General features: G+C 35.2%; 1 protein-coding gene across 1 annotated transcript in view; it reads right to left on the bottom strand.

Moving 5' to 3' along the window:
* Positions 1-20,438, bottom strand: part of ROS1 (ROS proto-oncogene 1, receptor tyrosine kinase) — a 148,916-nt gene that overhangs the window by 40,567 nt on the left and 87,911 nt on the right. Inside the window, exons 28-32 of the mRNA XM_037727542.1 lie at positions 12,809-13,011; positions 10,813-10,957; positions 9,843-10,075; positions 9,577-9,753; positions 5,651-5,819 (exon numbers count right to left, since the gene is read on the bottom strand). Of these exons, the coding sequence (XP_037583470.1) occupies positions 5,651-5,819; positions 9,577-9,753; positions 9,843-10,075; positions 10,813-10,957; positions 12,809-13,011 (927 nt within the window). The remainder of the gene's footprint in view (positions 1-5,650; positions 5,820-9,576; positions 9,754-9,842; positions 10,076-10,812; positions 10,958-12,808; positions 13,012-20,438) is intronic.

The raw sequence follows: 20,438 nt of genomic DNA, 5'->3' as shown, positions 1-20,438 counted from the left end.
TCTCCAGCCTCCTTGAGTAACATATCCAGGCATGGGAGCAAATGAGGCGAATAAGGTCTGAAGTGAACACCCAGCAAACTGAAGCAGCCCTATAGAATAGGGACCTGACTATTGAAAGAAAAACAAACACAAAGTGACAACAACAGTATCAACAACAATAACAACAGGCTCTCCACAGAAGACCCATCTAAGGGTCTGCAGCCTCAAAGACCAAAACTAGACAAACACAAAAATGAGAAAGAATCAAAAACACAAAAGAATGCTGAAAACCCAAAAGGCCAGAGTGCCTCTTCTCCTCCAAATGATTGGACTGTCTCCATCAAGGGTGCAGAATAGAGTGGAGGATCAAATGGATGAATGACAGAAGTAGGCTTCAGAAGATGGGTAATAAAAAACTATGATGAGCTAAAGGAGCATGTTCTAATCCAATATGAAGAAGCTAAGAACCTTGATTAAATGTTAGAGGAATTGCTAACTAGAATAACCAATTTAGAGAGGAACATAAATGACCTGATAGAGCTGAAAAACACAGTATGAGAACTTCATAAAGCATACACAAGTATCAACAGCTGAATCGACCAAGTGGAATAAAAGATATCAGAGTTGAACACCACCTTACTGAAATAAGACATGAAGACAAGAATGGGGGAAAATGAATGAAAAGGAATGAACAAAGCCTCCAAGAAATATCAGACTTCATAAAAAGACTGAACCTACGATTGACTGGAGTATCAGAAGGAGATGGAGAAAATGGAAACGACCTGGAAAACACACTTCAGGATGTTATTCAGGAGAATTTCCCCAACCTAGCAAGACAGGCCAACATGCAAATTCAGCAAACACAGAAAACACCATTAAGATACCTCATGAGAAGATCAACCCCAAGACACATAATCATCAGATTCTTTAAGGTTGAAATCAAGGAAAAACTGTTAAGGGCAGCAAGAGAGAAAGGCCAGGTCGTCTACAAAGGGAAGCCCATCAAACTAACAGTGGACCTCTCAACAGAAACCTTACAAGCCAGAAGAGAGTGGAGGCCAATATTCAACACCCCTAAAGAAAATAATTTTCAACCCAGCATTTCATATCCAGCCAAAATAATTTCAAAAGTAAAGGAGAAATAAAATCCTTTCCAGACAAGCAAATCCTGAGGGAATTTATCACCACCAGGCCTGCCTTACAAGAGCCCCTGAAGGAAGCACTAAATATAGAAAGGAAAAATCAGTACCAGCCACTGTGAAAACACACCAAAATATAAAGATCAATGAAGAAACTGCATCAACTTGCATGCAAAATAACCAAATAGCATCATGGTAACAGGTTCAAACTCACATAGCAATACTAACCTTAAATGTAAATGGGCTAAATGCTTCAATTAAAAGACACAGACTGGCAAACTAGATAAAGCATCAAGACCCATTTATGTGCTGCATTCAGGAGATCCATCCTACATGCAAAGACACACACAGGCTCAAAATAAAGAGACTGAGGAAAATTTACCAAAAGCTGGCAGAAGACAAAAAATAACTAAGATCAGAGAAGCACTGAAGAAGATAGAGACACGAAAATCCCTCCAAAAATCAGTGCATCCAGGAGCTGGTTTTTTGAATAAAATAACAAAATAGACTGCTAGCTGGACTAATAAATAAGAAGAAAGATAAGAATCAAATGGACACAATAAAAAATGACAAAGGGGATATCACCACTGACCCCACAGAAATACAAACTACCACCAGAGAATACCAATAAACACCTCTACACAAATGAACTAAAAATCTAGAAGAAATGGATAAATTCCCAGATGCATACACCCTACCAAGACTAAATCAGCAAGAAGTTGAATCCCTAAATAGACCAGTAACAAGCTCTGAAATGAAGGCAGTAATTAATAGCCTACCAACGAATGAAAGCTCAGGACCAGATGGATTCATAGCTGAATTCTACCAGAAATACAAAGAGGAGTTGGTATCGTTCCTTCTGAAACTATTCCAAACAATTGAAAAGGAGGAATTCCTCCCTAACTCATTTTATGATGCCAGAATCATCCTGATACCAAAACTGGGAAGAGACACAACAACAAAAAACTTCAGTTCAATATCCCTGATGAACATTAATGTAAAAATCCTCAACAAAATACTGGCAAACTGAATCCAGCAGCTCATCAAAAAACATATCCATCACAATCAAGGTGGCTTCATACATGGGGTACAAGCCTGGTTCAATATATACAAATCAATAAATGTAATCCATCACATAAACAGAACCAAAGACAAAAACCACATGATTATCTCAATAAATGCAGAAAAGACCTTTGATAAAATTCAACATCCCTTCATGTTAAAAACTCTCAATTAACTAGGTATTGATGGAACATATCTCTGAATAATAAGTGTTATTTATGACAAACTTACAGCCCATATCATATTGAATGGGCAAAATCTGGAAGCATTTCCTTTGAAAACTAGTACAAGTCAAGGATGCCCACTTTTACCACTCCTATTCAACATAGTATTGGAAGTTCTGGCCAGGGCAATCAGGCAAGAGAAAGAAAGTGCATTCAAACAGGAAGAGAGGAAGTCAAGTTGTCTCTGTTTGCAGACAACATGATTTTATATTTAGAAAACCCCATCATCTCAGACCAAAAACTTCTTGAACTGATAAGCAACTTCAGTAAAGTCTCAAGATACAAAATCAATTTGCAAAAATCACAAGCATTCCTTTACACCAATAGACAGCAGAGAGCCAAATCATAAATGAACTCCCATTTACAATAGCTACAAAGAGAATAAAATACCTAGAAATACAGCTAACAAGGGATGTGAAGGACCTCTTCAAGGATAACTACAAACCACTACTCAAGGAAATAAGAGAGGGCACAAACAAATGGAAAAACATTCCATCCCCATGGACAGGAATAATCAATATCATGAAAATGGCCGTATTGCCCAGAGTAATTTATAGATTCAATGCTATTCTCATCTAACTACTATTGGCATTCTTCACAGAATTAGATAAAAGTATTTTAATTTTTATATGGAATCAAATAAGGCCCCATATAGCCAAGACAACCCTAATCAAAAAGAACAAAGCTGGAGGCATCATGCTACCTGACTTCAATCTATACTCCACATAACTAAAACAGCATGATATTGGTACCACAACAGACATATAGACCAATGGAGCAGAACAGAGACCTCAGAAATAACATCACATATCTACAACCAGCGGATCTTCAACAAACCTGACAAAAAGAAGCAATAGGGAAAGGATCTCCTATTCAGTAAATGGTGCTGGGAATACTGGCTAGCCATATGCAAGAAACTGACACTGGACCCATTCCTTATATCTTATACAAAAAATAACTCAAGATGGATTAAAGACTTAAAACCCAAAACCATAAAAACTCTAGAAGAAAATCTAGGCATGGGCAAAGACTTCATGACAAAAACACCAAAAGCAATGCAACAAAAGCCATAATTGACAAATGGAATCTAACTAAACTAAAGAACTTCTGCACAGCAAAAGAAACTATCATCAGAGTGAACAGACAACCTACAAAATGGAAGAAATTTTTTGCAATCTACCCACCTGACAAAGGTCTAATATCCAGAAGGTACAAAGAACTTAAACATATTTACAAGAAAAAGACAAGCAACCGCATCAAAAAGTGGGCAAAGGATATAAACAGACACTTTGCAAAAAAAGACATTTACACAGCCAACAAACATGAGAAAAGCTTAACATCACTATCATCAGAGGAGTGCAAATCAAAACGACAATGAGATACCATCTCACAACAGTCAGAATGGTGATTATTAAAAAGTCAGGAAACAATAGATCGTGGCAAGGCTTTGGAGAAATAGAAATGTTTTACACTGTTGGTGGAAAGTAAATTAGTTCAATCATTATGGAAGACAGTATGGTGATTCCTCAAGGACCTAGAACCAGAAATACCATTTGACCCAGCAATCCCATTACTGAGTATACACCCAAAGGAATATAAATCATTCTAATATAAAGACACATGCACACATATGTTTATTGCAGCACAATTTACAATAGCAAAGGCATGGAACCAAGCCAAATGCCCGTCAATGATAAACTGGATAAAGAAAATGTGGTACATATACACCATGGAATACTATGCAGCCATAAGAAGGAATGAGATCATATTCTTTGCAGGGACATGGATAAAGTGGGAAGCCATCATCCTCAGCAAACTAACACAGGAACAGAAAACTAAACACTGCATGTTCTCACTCATAAATGGGAGTCGAACATTGAGAACACATGGACACAGAGAGAACAACACACACCAGGGCCTGTTGAGGGATGGGGGCTGACAGGAGGAACTTAGAGGATGGGTCAATAGGTGCAGCAAACCAAAATGGCAAATGTAGACCTATGCAACAAACTTGCATGTTCTGCACATGCATCCCATTTCTTTTTAGAAGAAATTTTTTTAAAAAAGAAATATTTTGATATAAGTACAAATTTTTAAGCGAGCATATGAAGTTTTTATTAGTTATAGATTTGATTAATTAGTGATAAGATTAATAATATATCACAACTTGGCACAAAATAAGTGATAAATGCAAATAAAGAAAATTATCATAAGTTTTGGAGCATTTTCTCTCCATTCTTTTTTTTAATCTTTTAGATCTGGGGTACATGTGCAGGATGTGCAGGTTTGTTATATAGGTAAACATGTCCCATAGTGGTTTACTACACCTATTAAGCCATCACATAGGTACTAAGGCCAGCATGCATTAGCTATTTTTCCTAATGCTCTCCTTCCCCCCACTCAACCCCGACAGGTCTCACTGTGTGTTGTTCCCCTCCTTGTGTCCATGAGTTCTCTTGGTTCAGTTCCCGCTTATAAGTGAGAACATGTGATGTTTGCTTTTCTCTTCCTGTGTTAGTTTGCTGAGAATAACGGCTTCCAGCTTCATCCATGTCCCTGCAAAGGACATGATCTCATTCCTTTTTATGGCTGCATAGTATTCCATTGCGTATATGTACCACATTTTCTTCATCCAGTCTATTGTTGATGGTCATTTGGGTTGATTCTATGTATTTGCATTTATGAATAGTGCTGCAGTGAACATACACAAAATGATTTATATTCCTTTGGGTATATACCTAGTCATGGAATTTCTGGGTCTAATGGTATTTCTGGTTCTAGATCTTTGTTCCCTCCATTCTCGTACAGCTCAACTCAGAGTTAAGGTATATCTTTCAGGACACTAGTTAATTTTTAATGAGCTTCTTATATTTTTTTATTTTAGTGTCTGGAACATAATACTCAATACATATTTTCTGAACATTCAGTGACACTATTTTCATATAGTTATCACCACAAAACCATCATAGCTAGACATGAAATAAGGATACTGAAAGAATAAATAATTTTGCCCAGTTCAGGATTCTGCCAGACCCAGCCAGTTTTATTTCATTACTGCCTGCAAGGTCTCCTACATTTTCTCAATTTCTTCAGGTTCTAGAAATAATAATGTACTGTTTTTAAAGATAAAAATGTAGAAATAATAATGTACTGTTTTTAATTTCAATCTCTAGTATTAGTTAAATAAGTGATAAGAAAAGAACAGAGGCACAGGGTTTTCTGAGCGTTTAGTATATTAGTACTCACCTTTTGTTATAAAGCTTTCTGAAAGTGAGGTGCTATTTTCTCCTGTCTTATAAACCACCACTACTCTGACATTATATGAAGTATAAGGTTGTAGATCTGTGATGTTACAGACATAAGCAGGACCTTGGCTGCATGAAGTTTTCACATGGTAAAACTCATTGTATTTCCACTAGAAAAAGAAGTCTTGATTAACATTTTTGTAAGATATTCTTAATCTTCTTAAAACACAAAAATGTATGGGCTTATAGCCAGTGATTAAAATGCAAGCTTTCTTTTATATTAAAGAATAAGAACATCTTTATGAATGATCCCAAACATTACCTCATTACCTATAGTTGTTCTGCTTTTTATGATAAGATATAACTGACTTACATGACAGTTCATGGGAGAAGATCAAGGTGGGACATACACCTCTGACTGTATATCATCAAGGAAGATTCAGAGCTATGAATTCTTGTTATCCCAAAGAGTAGATACCTACATTTAGTCAGGATGGCTAAGAATGCAAATCCACAGCTGTGGAAGAACGGATCAAAACAATGGTACTTTCAAATTCCAGGGATTTGCTAATGTCATAGCAATAATATTTTCACATATTTTGACATTTTTTTTCCTCCTAATGCCCTCTTCAGACATGTGAACAGAATTCTTTATTCTTGTATACTGGAAGCCTACATAGCCAAAAGAAGAAAATTTTTGCCCACCATTGTGAAGCTACTAAGTAGCAAGGCCAGAAGTTAAATACAGAAAATCTTGTTTTCATTCCACTTTAGATACTGGGCCTCTAATTATAGCTATCTGAAATTTCTTGCTCTGCAACACTGCTTTTTAAAAATCTGTATATTTGGATACTTACTATTATTTGAAAATGATAATTCCTTAACATACAAAATAGGGAAAGACAAAAAGATATGGCACTCTTTCAAGGATTCTTGGTGTATTTTCCCTTGTAGAGTTTCATAAAAAGGTCAGTTTCCCTAAATAAACTTAATTTACATCTTCTTTTTCACTTAACATTCATGAAGTTACATCATTTCATTAGATGGACACTTTATATTAGTTTTCTATTCAGTAAGGAGTGATTCTCTAAAGCGTTTTCAGTCAGCAGACCACGACGTACAATAAGAAAGGGGAATAAGGGAATGGAGAAAATTAAAAATTAAAAAATAGAAGTGCTGATGTCAGGGACACTATCTGCACTAAACTCATAAATGTAGCAATCCCACTGAGACATATATCTTAATGGCTTACTGAAACAGGTGCATTGAATCCATAGTATTCACTGTGAACCTCAAAGAGAGAGAAATTAATTTCTGGCTAAAAAAAAAAAAAAAAAAGTCTTAACTCTTTTTGGTTCTGTCTCCTTCATGAGCTGGTGGAGAAATTACCTTAAGTGAATAGTCTAGGTGACCCAACATTCCATATCATCCAGAAATTATCAGAGCTCCCTGAAATGTCAGGAGTTGTTTGACCAAGGGTACCACTGCTGGAAAACTGTAGAGTGTTGGCCTCACTACAGCAATGAATGTCTGGGCAGACCACCAACTTGGAGAGGTGCCACAGGATATCCCAGTAAATCACAAGGGTGTCAGGACTTTCCATTTGTCTGAGGCTATCAAGTGCAGGGGTGAAGGCTACCACAGAGGGATTTTCAAATTATTAGGGTGGGAGTGAGGGGAGTGTGAGCTAAGATGTCTGAGAGTTTGGAACTTCAGCAATTTATGGTTCTGATACGGATCTTCCTGCACAGCTGAGAAAAACACAATTTTAATGGGCTTCCGTGAAAAAATACACCAAAGCAAAATTACTTGTTTCCTACCTATTTAAAATATGTTCTTATTCTATACACTGTTGTGAGCTTTTTTTAAATCTCTAGAATTTAAGATCTAGGTCAATCTTGTCCAACTTTCAGCTTGTGGGCCTTATGTAGCCAAGGATGGCTCTGAATGTGGCCCAACCCAAATTGGTAAACTTTCTTTAAACATTATGAAAATTTTTTGCAAACTTTGTTTAGCTCATCAGCAATCATTAATGTTAGTGTTTTTTATGTGTGGCCTAAGACAATTCTTCTTCTTTCGGTGTGACCCAGGGAGGCCACAAGATTGGACACCCAGATCTAGATCAAAACTTCACCTTGTGCTCTAGTTCCCTCATTTTTCAGATAAAGAAATTTTAACAGCAATGACAAAGTTTATCGTTTTCTTCTCTTTCCTTTCTAAAAAATTACTAATTAAAAAGACACATAGTATCCTTCATTGCCCACTCCTCAGAGTTTCAGTATGAAGTTACAGTATCATTCCCAGCTGCTCTGTCATTGTGGAGTAGGTCCAAGTCATTCAAAAGGGACAGCACTTTCTGACTAGACAGCACTCATCCACCCTTGCAGAACCACAGACTTTTACTGTATTCATAGTTAATATTTGTAGATGGCCACTCATGTAGAAATGACTATGTCTTGTATTTGCAGCTTCAAGATTTTCTAAATGGTCTGTCTGGAATCTGTGTTGAGCAAGTATAAAAACAGAGGAAGTTTAGAAACAAAAGCACCACGTGAAAGTCATGAGAACTTGACCAAGAAGTCTCTGTCTGCTGTCCTTCTCCCAAGCTTTACAAAGTGGGATGGATAACTTAATGACTACTGTTCCTTCCATGGACAGCACCCTAAAAGGACTGCTATAGGGAGAAGTCAGCCCTGAGGTTTTTCTCTGCCTGGCTGGTGAGATCTGACATCTGTCTGGGTCTCCAGCTTCCAATGAATAAAATGAGACTCTAGAGTGTCAATCATCTCTAAAGTCTTTTCTCATTTCATTTCTTTGATAATCTTGGAAATGAACTTTGCATCCTTCCCCTTGGCTTTAGACTGAACTGCATTAAGTTTACTTAAATAGATGTCATTTTAAAAGGTACACTTATTTCTCCAATTTAACTGCATTTTTATAAGGTGGCCATTTTTTAAATAGGCAATAAATCATCAGAAATATGCTCAATGGAAAAAGTCCAATTAAACTATGACCTTTGATTTTATCAACTCAATATTCAGTGTTGTTCCACAGTTTTATCTATAAAGTATAAGATCATAAAAATATCTTACTTAAAATTTTTTTAAAATCCTGGGGAATAACTGCATTTTAAGAAATAGGCCATGATTATACTGATTTGCTTTTTAAGTTACCACTGAACAAAACATTTCTAAATAATCTTTCAAAATGTATACACATACACAGGCCGAGATATCCACAAACATGCACATGCAAATAAACAATCTTTAAAATAACAAGTAGTAGCAATTATAAAAACTTAATAATCAATTTTAAGTTTATCACCATAAAAGTCAATGTAGGCTTTACCCATCAATGAATTAATCAGGTTTGTTGATGTCTTAAAATTCAATGACATCTATTTAAGTAAATTCTTTTTTATTGGTTAAAGCATGAAGAATTTTGGATAAGGAATTATGTAAAGTTTGTAAGCCAACAACAAAACTACTTTAGAATAAGCTGGTTTTATGTTTTACTTCTCTCCTGTTACTGCACGGCCCTTAAATAATGAAAAGAACATTTCTAAACAAGGTTTTGGTTTTCTGTTTCCCCAGTTCTTTTTAATTTTTTTCATAAAAAACACCAAGTCGCTATGGACTTTAAGCTAGAGAACCATGCTAACATCTAAACTAAATAAAATATTATGAAATTAGTAACTATAACTTATACCCTTTTACATAAAGCCTTTTAAAAGAAAATTAATCTCTCTGCGAATTCTTCCTACAAGAAATTAGTCAGGATAACTTACTGCTTCTACATGCCAAACCCAAATCAATTAAAGTTGTGAAATATATTGTTTATTTATAGATGAGCATGCTCTAGATGTATGAAAAAGGCCTTTCCAATTTATTCTATATTATAAAATAAAGAGTTGCATTAAAAGTCTACCTTCTGTAGTTCAAACCAAAATCTGATGAGGTTAACATTAGAAGGAGCTTTCCAATTAAATTGCAAACTAGTGTTCTCTGGAACCAACGGATAAGGTTTCTCTGGTGTGTCAAACATTTCCACAGTGACAGGATGACTCTCTGTACACCACATTTCCTCAGAGTGGCAGGCCAGAACCTTTTGGTAAAAAAAGAACAATTGCTTAATCTTTTGAGAGCCTTACACTTGAGAATGACAATAAAGAGTGCCTAGTATACTCACTGTACCTTTAACACATAAATATTTCCTCCAGATAATCTAGTAACAAGGAGAGTGAGACTTCCATTCGGAAATTCACCTTGTCTTACAGGAGTTTCAGGAATTAGGGCCAGATGCAAGATTGCCAACTGATAGCGAACTGATTCTTTAGGTCCATTTGGCTTGTGAGATTCTCTCCAAGATATAATGAGGCTGGTGTCTGACCGCACAGTTGTATTAATGAGCTGCACTGCCTCTGGTACTGAAATAAATAGCAAGGAATGATAAAGGATGCTACAATAGTGCTGAAAGATGGAAAGAAGTAATAGAGTTTGGGTTGAGGAGTAATCATATGATATGAGCAGAACGAATAACTGATGTCCAGAAAGAAAGTCAGCCTCTTATATAATGGTAGGTTAACAGGCTGCCTGAAAGGCTCCCACTTATTTTTGTCCCATGAGCAAATCATTCTCTGACTCCAACTCAAGGATATGGCCAATGGGAAATAACCCAATTTAGGTGAGTTTTGTGAATATCAGAGAAATCTGAAATAAATGTCATCACCTCATAAAAACCTTTTTAGATCTATTTTCTTTAAGGCAATACTGTTGCGTAACTTTACATCTCAGGCCTCAGTAAACTTCACATAGAAAAAAGGCTTGGCTTTTCTACAGCTCACCACATGTACAGAAACCTCTGAGTATCTGGAAAAAGAGTGACACTGTGTGGTGAGTCCAAATAGTGTGTTTCTTGGTCAAACAATATTGATTTCAATGTTTTACCTCCTAGTTGCTGTCCATTTTGATAGAATATTATTAGTCAACTTCAAGGGTTAGAGTAAGGGTCAGATCATAGTTTTCTACAAATACGTTTTTCTCATTAAAAAAGCTTATATACTGAAATTACTTTGCATTCAAATTTTAAAAATAAACATCGACATACACATCACATGTATCACAATATCCTCCTTGAGAAACCCACACCAAGCCCATAACTCACCTCCACTTTTAGTTTTTCCCCAAATCTCTTTTCTTGGTGGTAAGTGTTCCAAAGGATCTGAATAATAATTTTTTATAGTTATCTGTATCATGTATGTCGAAAATGGTTGTAAATCTTCAATAAGAGCTATACTGCCCTGAAATTCCTGTAATTAATTTTTTAAAAATCATTATCTTATTTTTAACATTTTATACAATGGGTAGAAATTATTTAATCAAAGAGGGAACAAAGTTAAAAACTCAAAAAAGCTAATTTATTTTAAATTCTGGATTATTAATGGTAATACCACTGTTCTAACCTACCCAGACCTGAGTTGTTCAATATTTCCAAGAATAAATACCAAGTGATTGGTAGCCCTCAGCTGATTTTGTGGCATAAATCATTTCACATGGAAAGTTAAATTCCTAGAGGAGGACACTATTTCATGAACATCATGTTAGAAATTCAGCAAGATGGTAGTAAATGTATGACACATAAGTGAGTATAATAAAAGATTGTTCTGTTATCTAATCATTCTTAGAAATAAAGTTTAAGAGAGTAGAAAGACTTTCCTTAGACCAATAGTTCTCAACTTTGTTTATACTTTGCTATCATCTGGGAAGTTTTAAGAAACTGCTATGTCTAGGTTGTATTGCCAGAGATTCTGATTGAGTTATCTGGGGTGAAGCCTAGATGCAGTTTTTTTTTTAAAGCTTCCATATGCTGCCAAGGTTGATAACCACTGCCTTAGACCACTGTTAATCAACGGGAAGACTGTAAGAGAGATCAAATTTAATAACAGCCATGTCCAATGCTGCAAGTCCAATCTTCACCAGCCAAATGAGCTAACCTATCTCTGAAATTACTCATGTTCAAAATGTGTAAAAAGGGTTAGTTAGCCAAATAAAGGAGGTAATGAAAAATCACATATACTTTATGTGAAAGCATATAGCGTTTAATGTCCAATAGTTAGTCAATTTCACTTTTTGGATTGGCTAAATAAAGCCAAGCACAAAGCAAAATATTGGATATATGTGATTCTGTCACTAAGACAACTGAAATATTAATGAATATATTTCATCATTCAATGATTGAATGAATAGTGACAATTCATTTAAGAAATGTCTCGTGAATACCTAGACAGTGCCAAGTACTGTGCTAGGTGCAAGGGATACAGTGATGCCTAAAAACAGCATCTGTATAGCAGTATATTCCTCTGCACATAGGAAACAAAAGTCAAAATATAATGTACAATTTTCATATTAGGTACATTCTATGGAGGTATATGGCAATGTTTTTTCTGCCCAGTTCATTTCTTTCTCTTTCTTTTTTTCTTTCCTTCCTCCTTTCCTTCCTTCCTTCCTTTCTTTCTTTCCTTTCCTTTCTTTCTTCTTTTTGTGACGGAGTCTCACTCTGTCACCCAAGCTGGAGTGCAGTGGTGCAATCTTGGCTCACTGCCAGCTTCGCCTCCCGGATTCAAGAAATTCTCCTGCCTCAGCCTCCCCAGTAGCTGGGACTACAGACACCCACTAACATGCCAAGATAATTTTTGTATTTGTACTAGAGACAGGGTTTCACCATATTGTCCAGGCTGGTCCTTGTGATTCGCCCACCTTGGCCACCCAAAGTGCTGGGATGACAGGCGTGGGCCTGGCCCATTTCATCTCTTACTCCTCAATCTTCAATCTGCTCCATAGGGCACAAAAAAATAAGTCTCTATCATTCACTCTGAGGATAATTAGACCATCAGACTGGGGAATAAACCCAATTCTGTCTAGACACTCAGAAAACTGTTACCATGGCAATCTATCAATGGGCAAAAGTTGATATACTTCCTTGAAGCTTAACTTACTCACAGTCAAGAAAACTAGAACACAATATCTTTTGATGAATCACTAGCTGTAAAAAAGTTGCATACTAGTCCATTTCAGAGCATATAGGAAATACTTTACTATGGCCCATAATTTTATAACAAAAAAGAAAGTCTTGTGAAAACACAAAGTAGTTCCAATCTTACCAGAATTCTATATTTCAAGTCAGAGCTGTTTTTCCTGTCATTAACTTCTGCATAACAAACCAGGTATGTTGGAGTAGGGCTAGTGATGCCATACCATGTGAGGTTTGTCTTGGCCAGAGGTAATCTGATTGTGAGGCTGGTGTTAGTTGCATTAAGTATAATTGGTTCCACAGTGTCTGAAGCTAGAGACAGAAACACTCTATCTAAAATAAGAAGAAAGCAAAAGATTAAATATATATACATATATATGTAAGAGAGGAAAAGCAGATTTTTTAACAAGGATAATATCAACGGTTAGATATTTGTAGAGCATACATAACTTTTGCTTGAAAAGATAAATATGAAGATGCTTTTGAAATGATGTTCTCTTTGAAGAAACAAAAATGGTTGCATCTTGATACTGTGTGCAGTATGTACTGCTACAGTCTACCCAATGTCCTCCTTCTTTTCTTCAAGTTCATACATGTCTGATATCGTTCTGGGAGGAAAACCTGTTTCTGAAGTTTGATTGCAGCCCAGACAATCATGTGACACAGTCTGGTTAGACAGATGTAAGGTGGGTACCTGCTTATCACTATTGCATACCACTGCCCTTCACCCTCTCCCAGCTCAGGAGGCTGACACTATGCCAGAAGGTCATAGTATCATCTTGTGAGAATTGAGTAAAAGACTCACTAAGGAAGTTTGGGGAAAGATCAAGCCCAGGTGCTTGTTGGCATTGTGAAGCTCCCTGGCCACCGAATACAACCAGACACATTGCAAGCTGCAGAACTCCAGGGAGCCCCAGTCACAGAGACTGCAATGGGAATGGTCCGTCCTAGGCCAGTACAGTAGCACAACCATACTGCAGGCTTAAGCCTTGAAAATAACGATTCTGTCACTTGCCGCTGAACACAACTTCCTGATCTATTCACTCTAAGTCTTAATGTAAAACATCACCTAAAAATACAGGATAATTATATAATATGCAAATAATTCCAAACATGATTTTAATATGAAATCTAACCATCTTATACCAGTTAGTCAACTCTTTAACTCATTGTGGATGGCACTGTGCAACCTGGCTCCTGCTTGCTGTTCTAACCAATCTCTGACTACGCAAAGCCATCCTTCACTCTAACCACAGTATACTACCTACACACTGCAGGACTTCTACCCATCCAACCCTTCACACAGGGAGTCTCTTCAAGTTGGAATGATCTGCCCCATCAGAAAAACCTTACTTAAGCCTCAGTCCTTGCATCATTCTTCCTGCAAAGCCCTTTCTGCCTTCCTATTCCAGGTGAAGGACATCTCTCTGTCCTCACTACACTTCACATGTTCTTCTACCAGTGCACTAGCCACATGTGATTTTGGGTTTGGTTTCCTTTTGCTGCTTTCTTTTCTTCCTCTACCACTAGAATGTAGGCATCTTTGGCTCAGACTGTGCTTGATTTATCTTTGTTCGCCCAGAGCCCCAGAGGGTGCCTGACATATATTAGGTATTTAGTAAGTGTTGTAGATCCTTATGACTTCATATTAGCCACATATAAAATACATCCTTTGCATTCAACAAGTAAGAAAATTAGGGGGTAAATGTCTAAGTGACAAATAACGTGACCAAGCCAGCTCCCTCACTTACTAACTTTTTGGTCTTAGGAATGTTACTCCAGCTCTTCTGTAAGCAGAGGTGACTGCCTGCTTTACAGATATTTATATATCACTCTATCCCTAGCACATGGTGAGCATATTAAATAAATGTTAGCTATTATTATGATCATTACTGAGATTAAAATGAAAACTTAGAGAAAATAATGCTGATCTGGTCTGGGAATTCCAAATATGAATTCCAAAATGCAGAAAAAAATGTTTAAAATTAGAACTACATCACAAATCTCCAACAGAGAATAACACTGTGAACCTAAGTTTGAGGACATTTGGAAAGAGTGGGGTATTGGAGATAGATAACGTCACTAAAGTTACAAGATGATCCACTCTCCAGCTCAACCAATATTTATGCAATAATACTCAGTTTGTACTGATTTCTGATCTGAACAGAGAACGGGATACACAACTGAGCAGTCAGAGCAATTATCTAATTCAAAGGTCATTGGTAATTTTGTCATTTCTTTATTTAACTGATGAAACATGACATGTTGAAGTGTTGGAAATATTATTCAGGACAGAAAGACAGGTCTTTCCCTTACATTTTTTTCCTTTTTTTAATCCCATACATTTTGAAGATAATTGAATTAATGCCTTCAGAAAAAGAGAGAGCAGGGTTACTTGTAATTCCTTAAAATTTCCAGCAGATGGAGGTAAAGTACTCTTAATAATGTACCTAGAAACTAGCAATATAAAATTGACTACAGATTTTAAAGAAAATAATGAGTATTATATTAATCAAATTCTTAATGAGTTCCAGTTTTTTTAAAAAAAAAAACTCATGCTACTCTTAGGACTTCATTTTGGAGGATGTTTGTGTATCGGGGCGGGGAGAGGTTATGTGTTTTGTTCAACTTCTGATACTGCATGGACTTTTTACAGGTTTGAACAAATGTGTGATGACCTGTATCCACCATTATAGTATCACATGGAATAGTTCCACTGCCTTCAAAGTCCTCTGTGCTCTATTCACTACTTCCTCCCCCAGCCTTCTGGCAACTACTGATCTTATTACTGTCTACATAGTTTTTACTTTCCCAGAATGTCATATAGTCGTAGTCATTACATGTAGCCTTTTCAGATTCATTTCTTTTACTTACTTCTATGGATTTAAGTTTTCTTCGTGTCTTTTTATAGCTTTGTAGCTCATTTCTTTTTACTTCTGAATAGTATTCCATTGTCTGGATGTATCACGGTCTCTTTATCCACTCACCTACTGAAGAACATCTTCGTGGCTCCTCCAAGTTGACAATTATGAATGAAATTGCTACAAACAACCCTGTGCGAATTTTTGTGTAAAAATAGTTTTCAGCTCTTTTGGATAAATACTAAGGAGCATCATTGCTAGAATATGTTTAATTTTGTAGGAAATTACCAAACTGTCTTCCAAAATGGCTATACCATTTTGCATTCCCACCAGTAATTAATAAGGTTCCCATTTCTCCACATCCTTGCCAGCATTTGGTATTGTCAATGTTCTGAATTTTGACCTTTCTCATAGGTGTGCAGTGATATCACATTGTTGTTTTAAATTTGCATTTTTGGGATAGCATGTAGAGTATTTGTATATCTTGTCACACATGATGTGAATTGCCGTTTGTCTTATCTTTTTTAGTTGAGGTGTCTGTTAAGATATTTGACTCATTTTTAAATCATGTTTCTTTCCTTATAGTCAAGACTTAAGAGTTCTTTGTAAAGTTTGGATAACAGTTTTTTTTATCAGATATATCTCTTGCAAATATTTTTCTCCCAGTCTGTGGCTTGTCTTTTTATTCTCTTGAGAGTGTCCTTTACAGAGCAATTTTTTTTTTAATTTTAATGAAGTCTAGCTTATCAATTCTTTTTTTCATGGATTGTGGCTTTGGTGTCATACTTTAAACATCATCATCAAACCCAAGGTCATCTAGACTTTATATTATTTTCTAGGAATTTTCAAGTTTTGGACTTTACCTATAGGTCTGTGTTCCATTTTGAAATGATTTTTGTGAATGGTGTAAGGTTTGAGTCCACATAAACTTTTTTGTATGTGGGTGTCCAGTTGTTTCAGCAGTTTGTTGAAAAGTATTCTCTATTTATCTTTCGCCCTATTGTCAACGATTACTTGAGTATATTAATATGGGTGTATTTCTGGGCTCTCTATTCTGTTCTGTTGATATTTGTCTATTCTTTCACCAATACCACACTGTCTTGATAACTGTAGCTTTATAGAAAATCTTGAAGTCAGGTGATATCAGTCTTTCCCAACTTTGTTCTTCTCCTTCAATACTGTGCTACCTATTCTAGGCCTTTTGCCTCTCCATATTAACTGTAGAATCAGTTTGTTAATATCTACAAAATCACTTCAGCTGGGATTTTCATTGGGATTTTATTGAATCTATAGGTAAGTTGACAATATTGAGTCTTCCTATCTATGAACATGAAATATCTCTACACTTACTTTGTACTTTGATTTCTTTCATCGGAGTTTTGTAGTTTTCCTCATATGGATTTTTGTGCATATGTTGTTAGATTTATACCTCAGTATTTCACATTTTTGTGGGTGTTAATGTAAATGATGCTGTGAGTTTAATTTCAAATTCCACTTGTCCATTGCTGGTATATAAGAAAGTGATTGACCTTGTATATTAACCTGTGTCCTGCAGACTTGCTATAGTCACTTAGAGTTCCAAGAGTCTTTTTGTAATTCTTTCAGATTTTCTATATAGATGATCATATCATCTGTAAACAAATAGTGTTATTTCTTCATTCTCAATCAGTATGCTATACATAACTTTTCTTGCATTGCCGCATGCTGTGACTTCCACTGCAAGGTTGAAAAGAAACTGGGAGAGGGAACATCCTTGCCTTGTTTCTGATTTAGTGGGAAAGCTTCTAATTTCTCACTATTATGATGTTAACAATAGGGTTTTTATAGGTGTTCTTTCGCAAGGAAATTTCCCCTATTCTTAGTTTGCTAAGGGTTTTTCATCATGGACGGGTGCTGAATTTTTCAAAAGCATTTTTCTGCATCTATCAATGTGATCATCTGATTTTTTTCTCTTTAGACTGTTGATGTAATTGACTACATTAGCTGATTTTCAAATGTTGAATCAAACTTGCATAGCTGGGATAAATCCCACTTGACTGTGGTATAAAATTATTTTAATATATTGCTTTGTTTTCTGCAATTCTTGCAATATTGAAGAGAAATGCTGGTCTAAAATGTTTTTTTCTTGTTATATATTTGTCTAGTTTTGGTTTTAGGGTAATTCTGGCCTAGGATAAACTCATTCATTGGCCTAATTGGAAGTAGTCCCTCTGGTTCAATTTTCTGAAAGACATTGTAGAGATGGTATAATTTTTCCATAAATGTTTGGTAGAATACACCATTGAATTCATCTGGGTCAGGTGCTTTCTATTTCAGAAGGCTATTAATTATAGATTCAATTTACTTAACAGATGTGGACATATTCAGAGTGTCCATTTCTTCTTCTGTGAGTTTTAGCATATTGTGTCTTTAAAGGAATTGGTCCATTTCATCTAGGTTATTAAGTCTGTGGGCATAGAGTTATTAATACCATTCTTTGATTATCCTTTTAATCTCCATGGGTTCTATAGAGATGAACCCATCTTCATTTCTACTATCAGCAATTTGCATCCACTCTCTTTTTTTCTTAGACTGGCTAGAGGTATCAATTTTGTTCATCTTTTCAAAACACCAGATTAATTTTCATTGATTTTTATCTATTGATTTCCTGCTTTCAATTTCATTGATTTCTGCTATACTTCTTTTTGTCTTTTGCTTTTCCTTTGTTTCTTTTTATTATTTTGGATTTAACTTACTCTTTTTTTTCTAATTTCCTAAGGCAAAAGCTTTGATAATTTTAGTTTTTCTAATATACGCAGTCAATGCTATAAATTTCCCTCTAAGCATTGATTTTACTGATTCCCATAAGTTTTAATGTTTTGTTTTCATTTTTAGTTCAAAATATTTTTAATATGAGATTTCTTCTTTTACCCATTTGTTATTTAGAAATGTGTTGTTTAATCTTCAAGTGCTCTGAGGTTTTTCAGTTATTGATTTCTAGTTAAATGGCATTATAGTCTGAGGACAGGTACTGTATGATTTCTATTCTTCTAAATTTGTTAAAGTATATTTTATGGTCTGTCTTGGTGAATGTTCCATATGAGCCTGAGAAGAATGTTTATTCTGCTGTTGTTGGATAAATTATTAATAGTAGAGAGATGTCCACTAATCTCTCTACTATTAGTGAAGAGATTAATTAATTAATTAATTGATGTTGTTATTGAGTTCATCAGTATATCCTTAGTGATTTTTTATTTTCTGCTGGATTTGCCCATTTCTGATAGATGTTGAAGTCTTCAGTTGTGATAGTGGCTACCTCTGTGCCTTGAAGCTCTATCAGTTGTTGCCTTGTGTATTTTGATGCCCTGTTGTTAGGGACATATGCATTAAGGATTATTAGGTCTTCTTGGAGAACTGACCCTTTTATAATGATGTAATGTCCCTCCTTATCCTTTATAACTTTCCTTGCTCTGAAGTCTGCTCTGTCTGAAATTAACATAGCTATTTCTTCTTTCATTTGATTAGTGATAGCATGATATACTTTCTCCATTCCTTTACTTTTACCTATATGATGTACCTTTATACTTAAAGCGGGTTTCTTATACACAATGTATAGTTGAGTCTTGTTTGTTGATCCACTCAAACAACCTCTGTCTTTTAGTTGGCGTATGTAGACCATTGATCTTCATAGTGACTACTGCTATGGTTGGATTAATATCTACCATATTTGTTATTATTTTTTCATTTATTGCCCTTGTTATTTGTTCCTATTTTTGTCCTCCACTTTTTTTTCTGATTTTTGTGGTTTTACTTGAGAATTCTAAGTGATTTATTTCCTCTCCTTTCTTGGGAATCAATTATACTTTTTAAAAAACATTTTTAAGTGATTTGTCCTTGAATTTGCAATATAGATTTACAAATAATCCAAGTCCACCTTCAATCAACACTTTATCATTTCACAGGTGTGCAGTACCTTATAATAACAAAATAACCCCAAGTCCTCTTTTCTATCCCTTGTGTCACTGGTGTGATTTATTTTGCTTAATACAAACATATGTATATACATATATATATACACACACATAAGTACACAAGTGGATATAATTGAATACATTATTGCTATTATTATTTTGAGCAAACTATTATCCATTAGGTCAATTAAGAAAAAGAAAATGATATATTTTGCCTTCACTTATTTATTCTCTAATGCTCTTCCTTTCTTTATGTAGATTTGAATTTCTGATCTATATCATTTTTTTTCTTTCTAAAGAACTTTTAAACATTTCTTTCAAACCAGGTCTACTAATAAGAAATTCTCACAATTTTTGTCTGCTAATAAAATATTCTCACAATTTTTGTCTGAGAATGTCTTTATTGCTTCTTCTCTGTTGAAGGATAATTTCACAGAATATGGAATTCTAGGTTAAGGTTTTTTCTCTAAACATTTTAAATATTTTGCTTTTCTCTCTTCTTGCATACATAGTTTCTGAGAAGTAGTTGGATATATTCTTACTTTGTTCCTCAATAGGTAAATTATTTTTTCCTCTGGCTTCTTTCAGAATTTTTTTCCTTTATCTCTGGTTTTCTGCAGTTTAAATATGATAGGCATAGTGTAGTTTTTTTGACATTTATCTTTTTGATGTTCTTTGAGCGTCTCATATCTGCAATTTGGTATCTGATACTAATTTGGGGAAATTCTCAGTCATTATTGTTTCAAATATTTTTTTCAAATATTTCTTCTGTTCCTCTCTTTCTTCTTTTCCTAATATTCACACTATTCATATCTCCCAACTTTTGTAGTTTCCCCATAGTTTTTTTTTCCCAGTTATTTAGTTTATTGCATTTTAGGTTTTGGGGTACATGTGAAGAACATGCAAGATTGTTGCATAGGTACACACGTGGCAGTGTGATTTGCTGCCT

The sequence above is a fragment of the Cebus imitator genome, unplaced genomic scaffold, assembly GCF_001604975.1.
Source record: "Cebus imitator isolate Cc_AM_T3 unplaced genomic scaffold, Cebus_imitator-1.0 Scaffold11, whole genome shotgun sequence".
Taxonomy (NCBI): Eukaryota; Metazoa; Chordata; class Mammalia; order Primates; family Cebidae; genus Cebus; species Cebus imitator.
The sequence above is the reverse complement of the archived record's forward strand: the minus strand, read 5'-3'. Positions and strand labels throughout refer to the sequence as shown.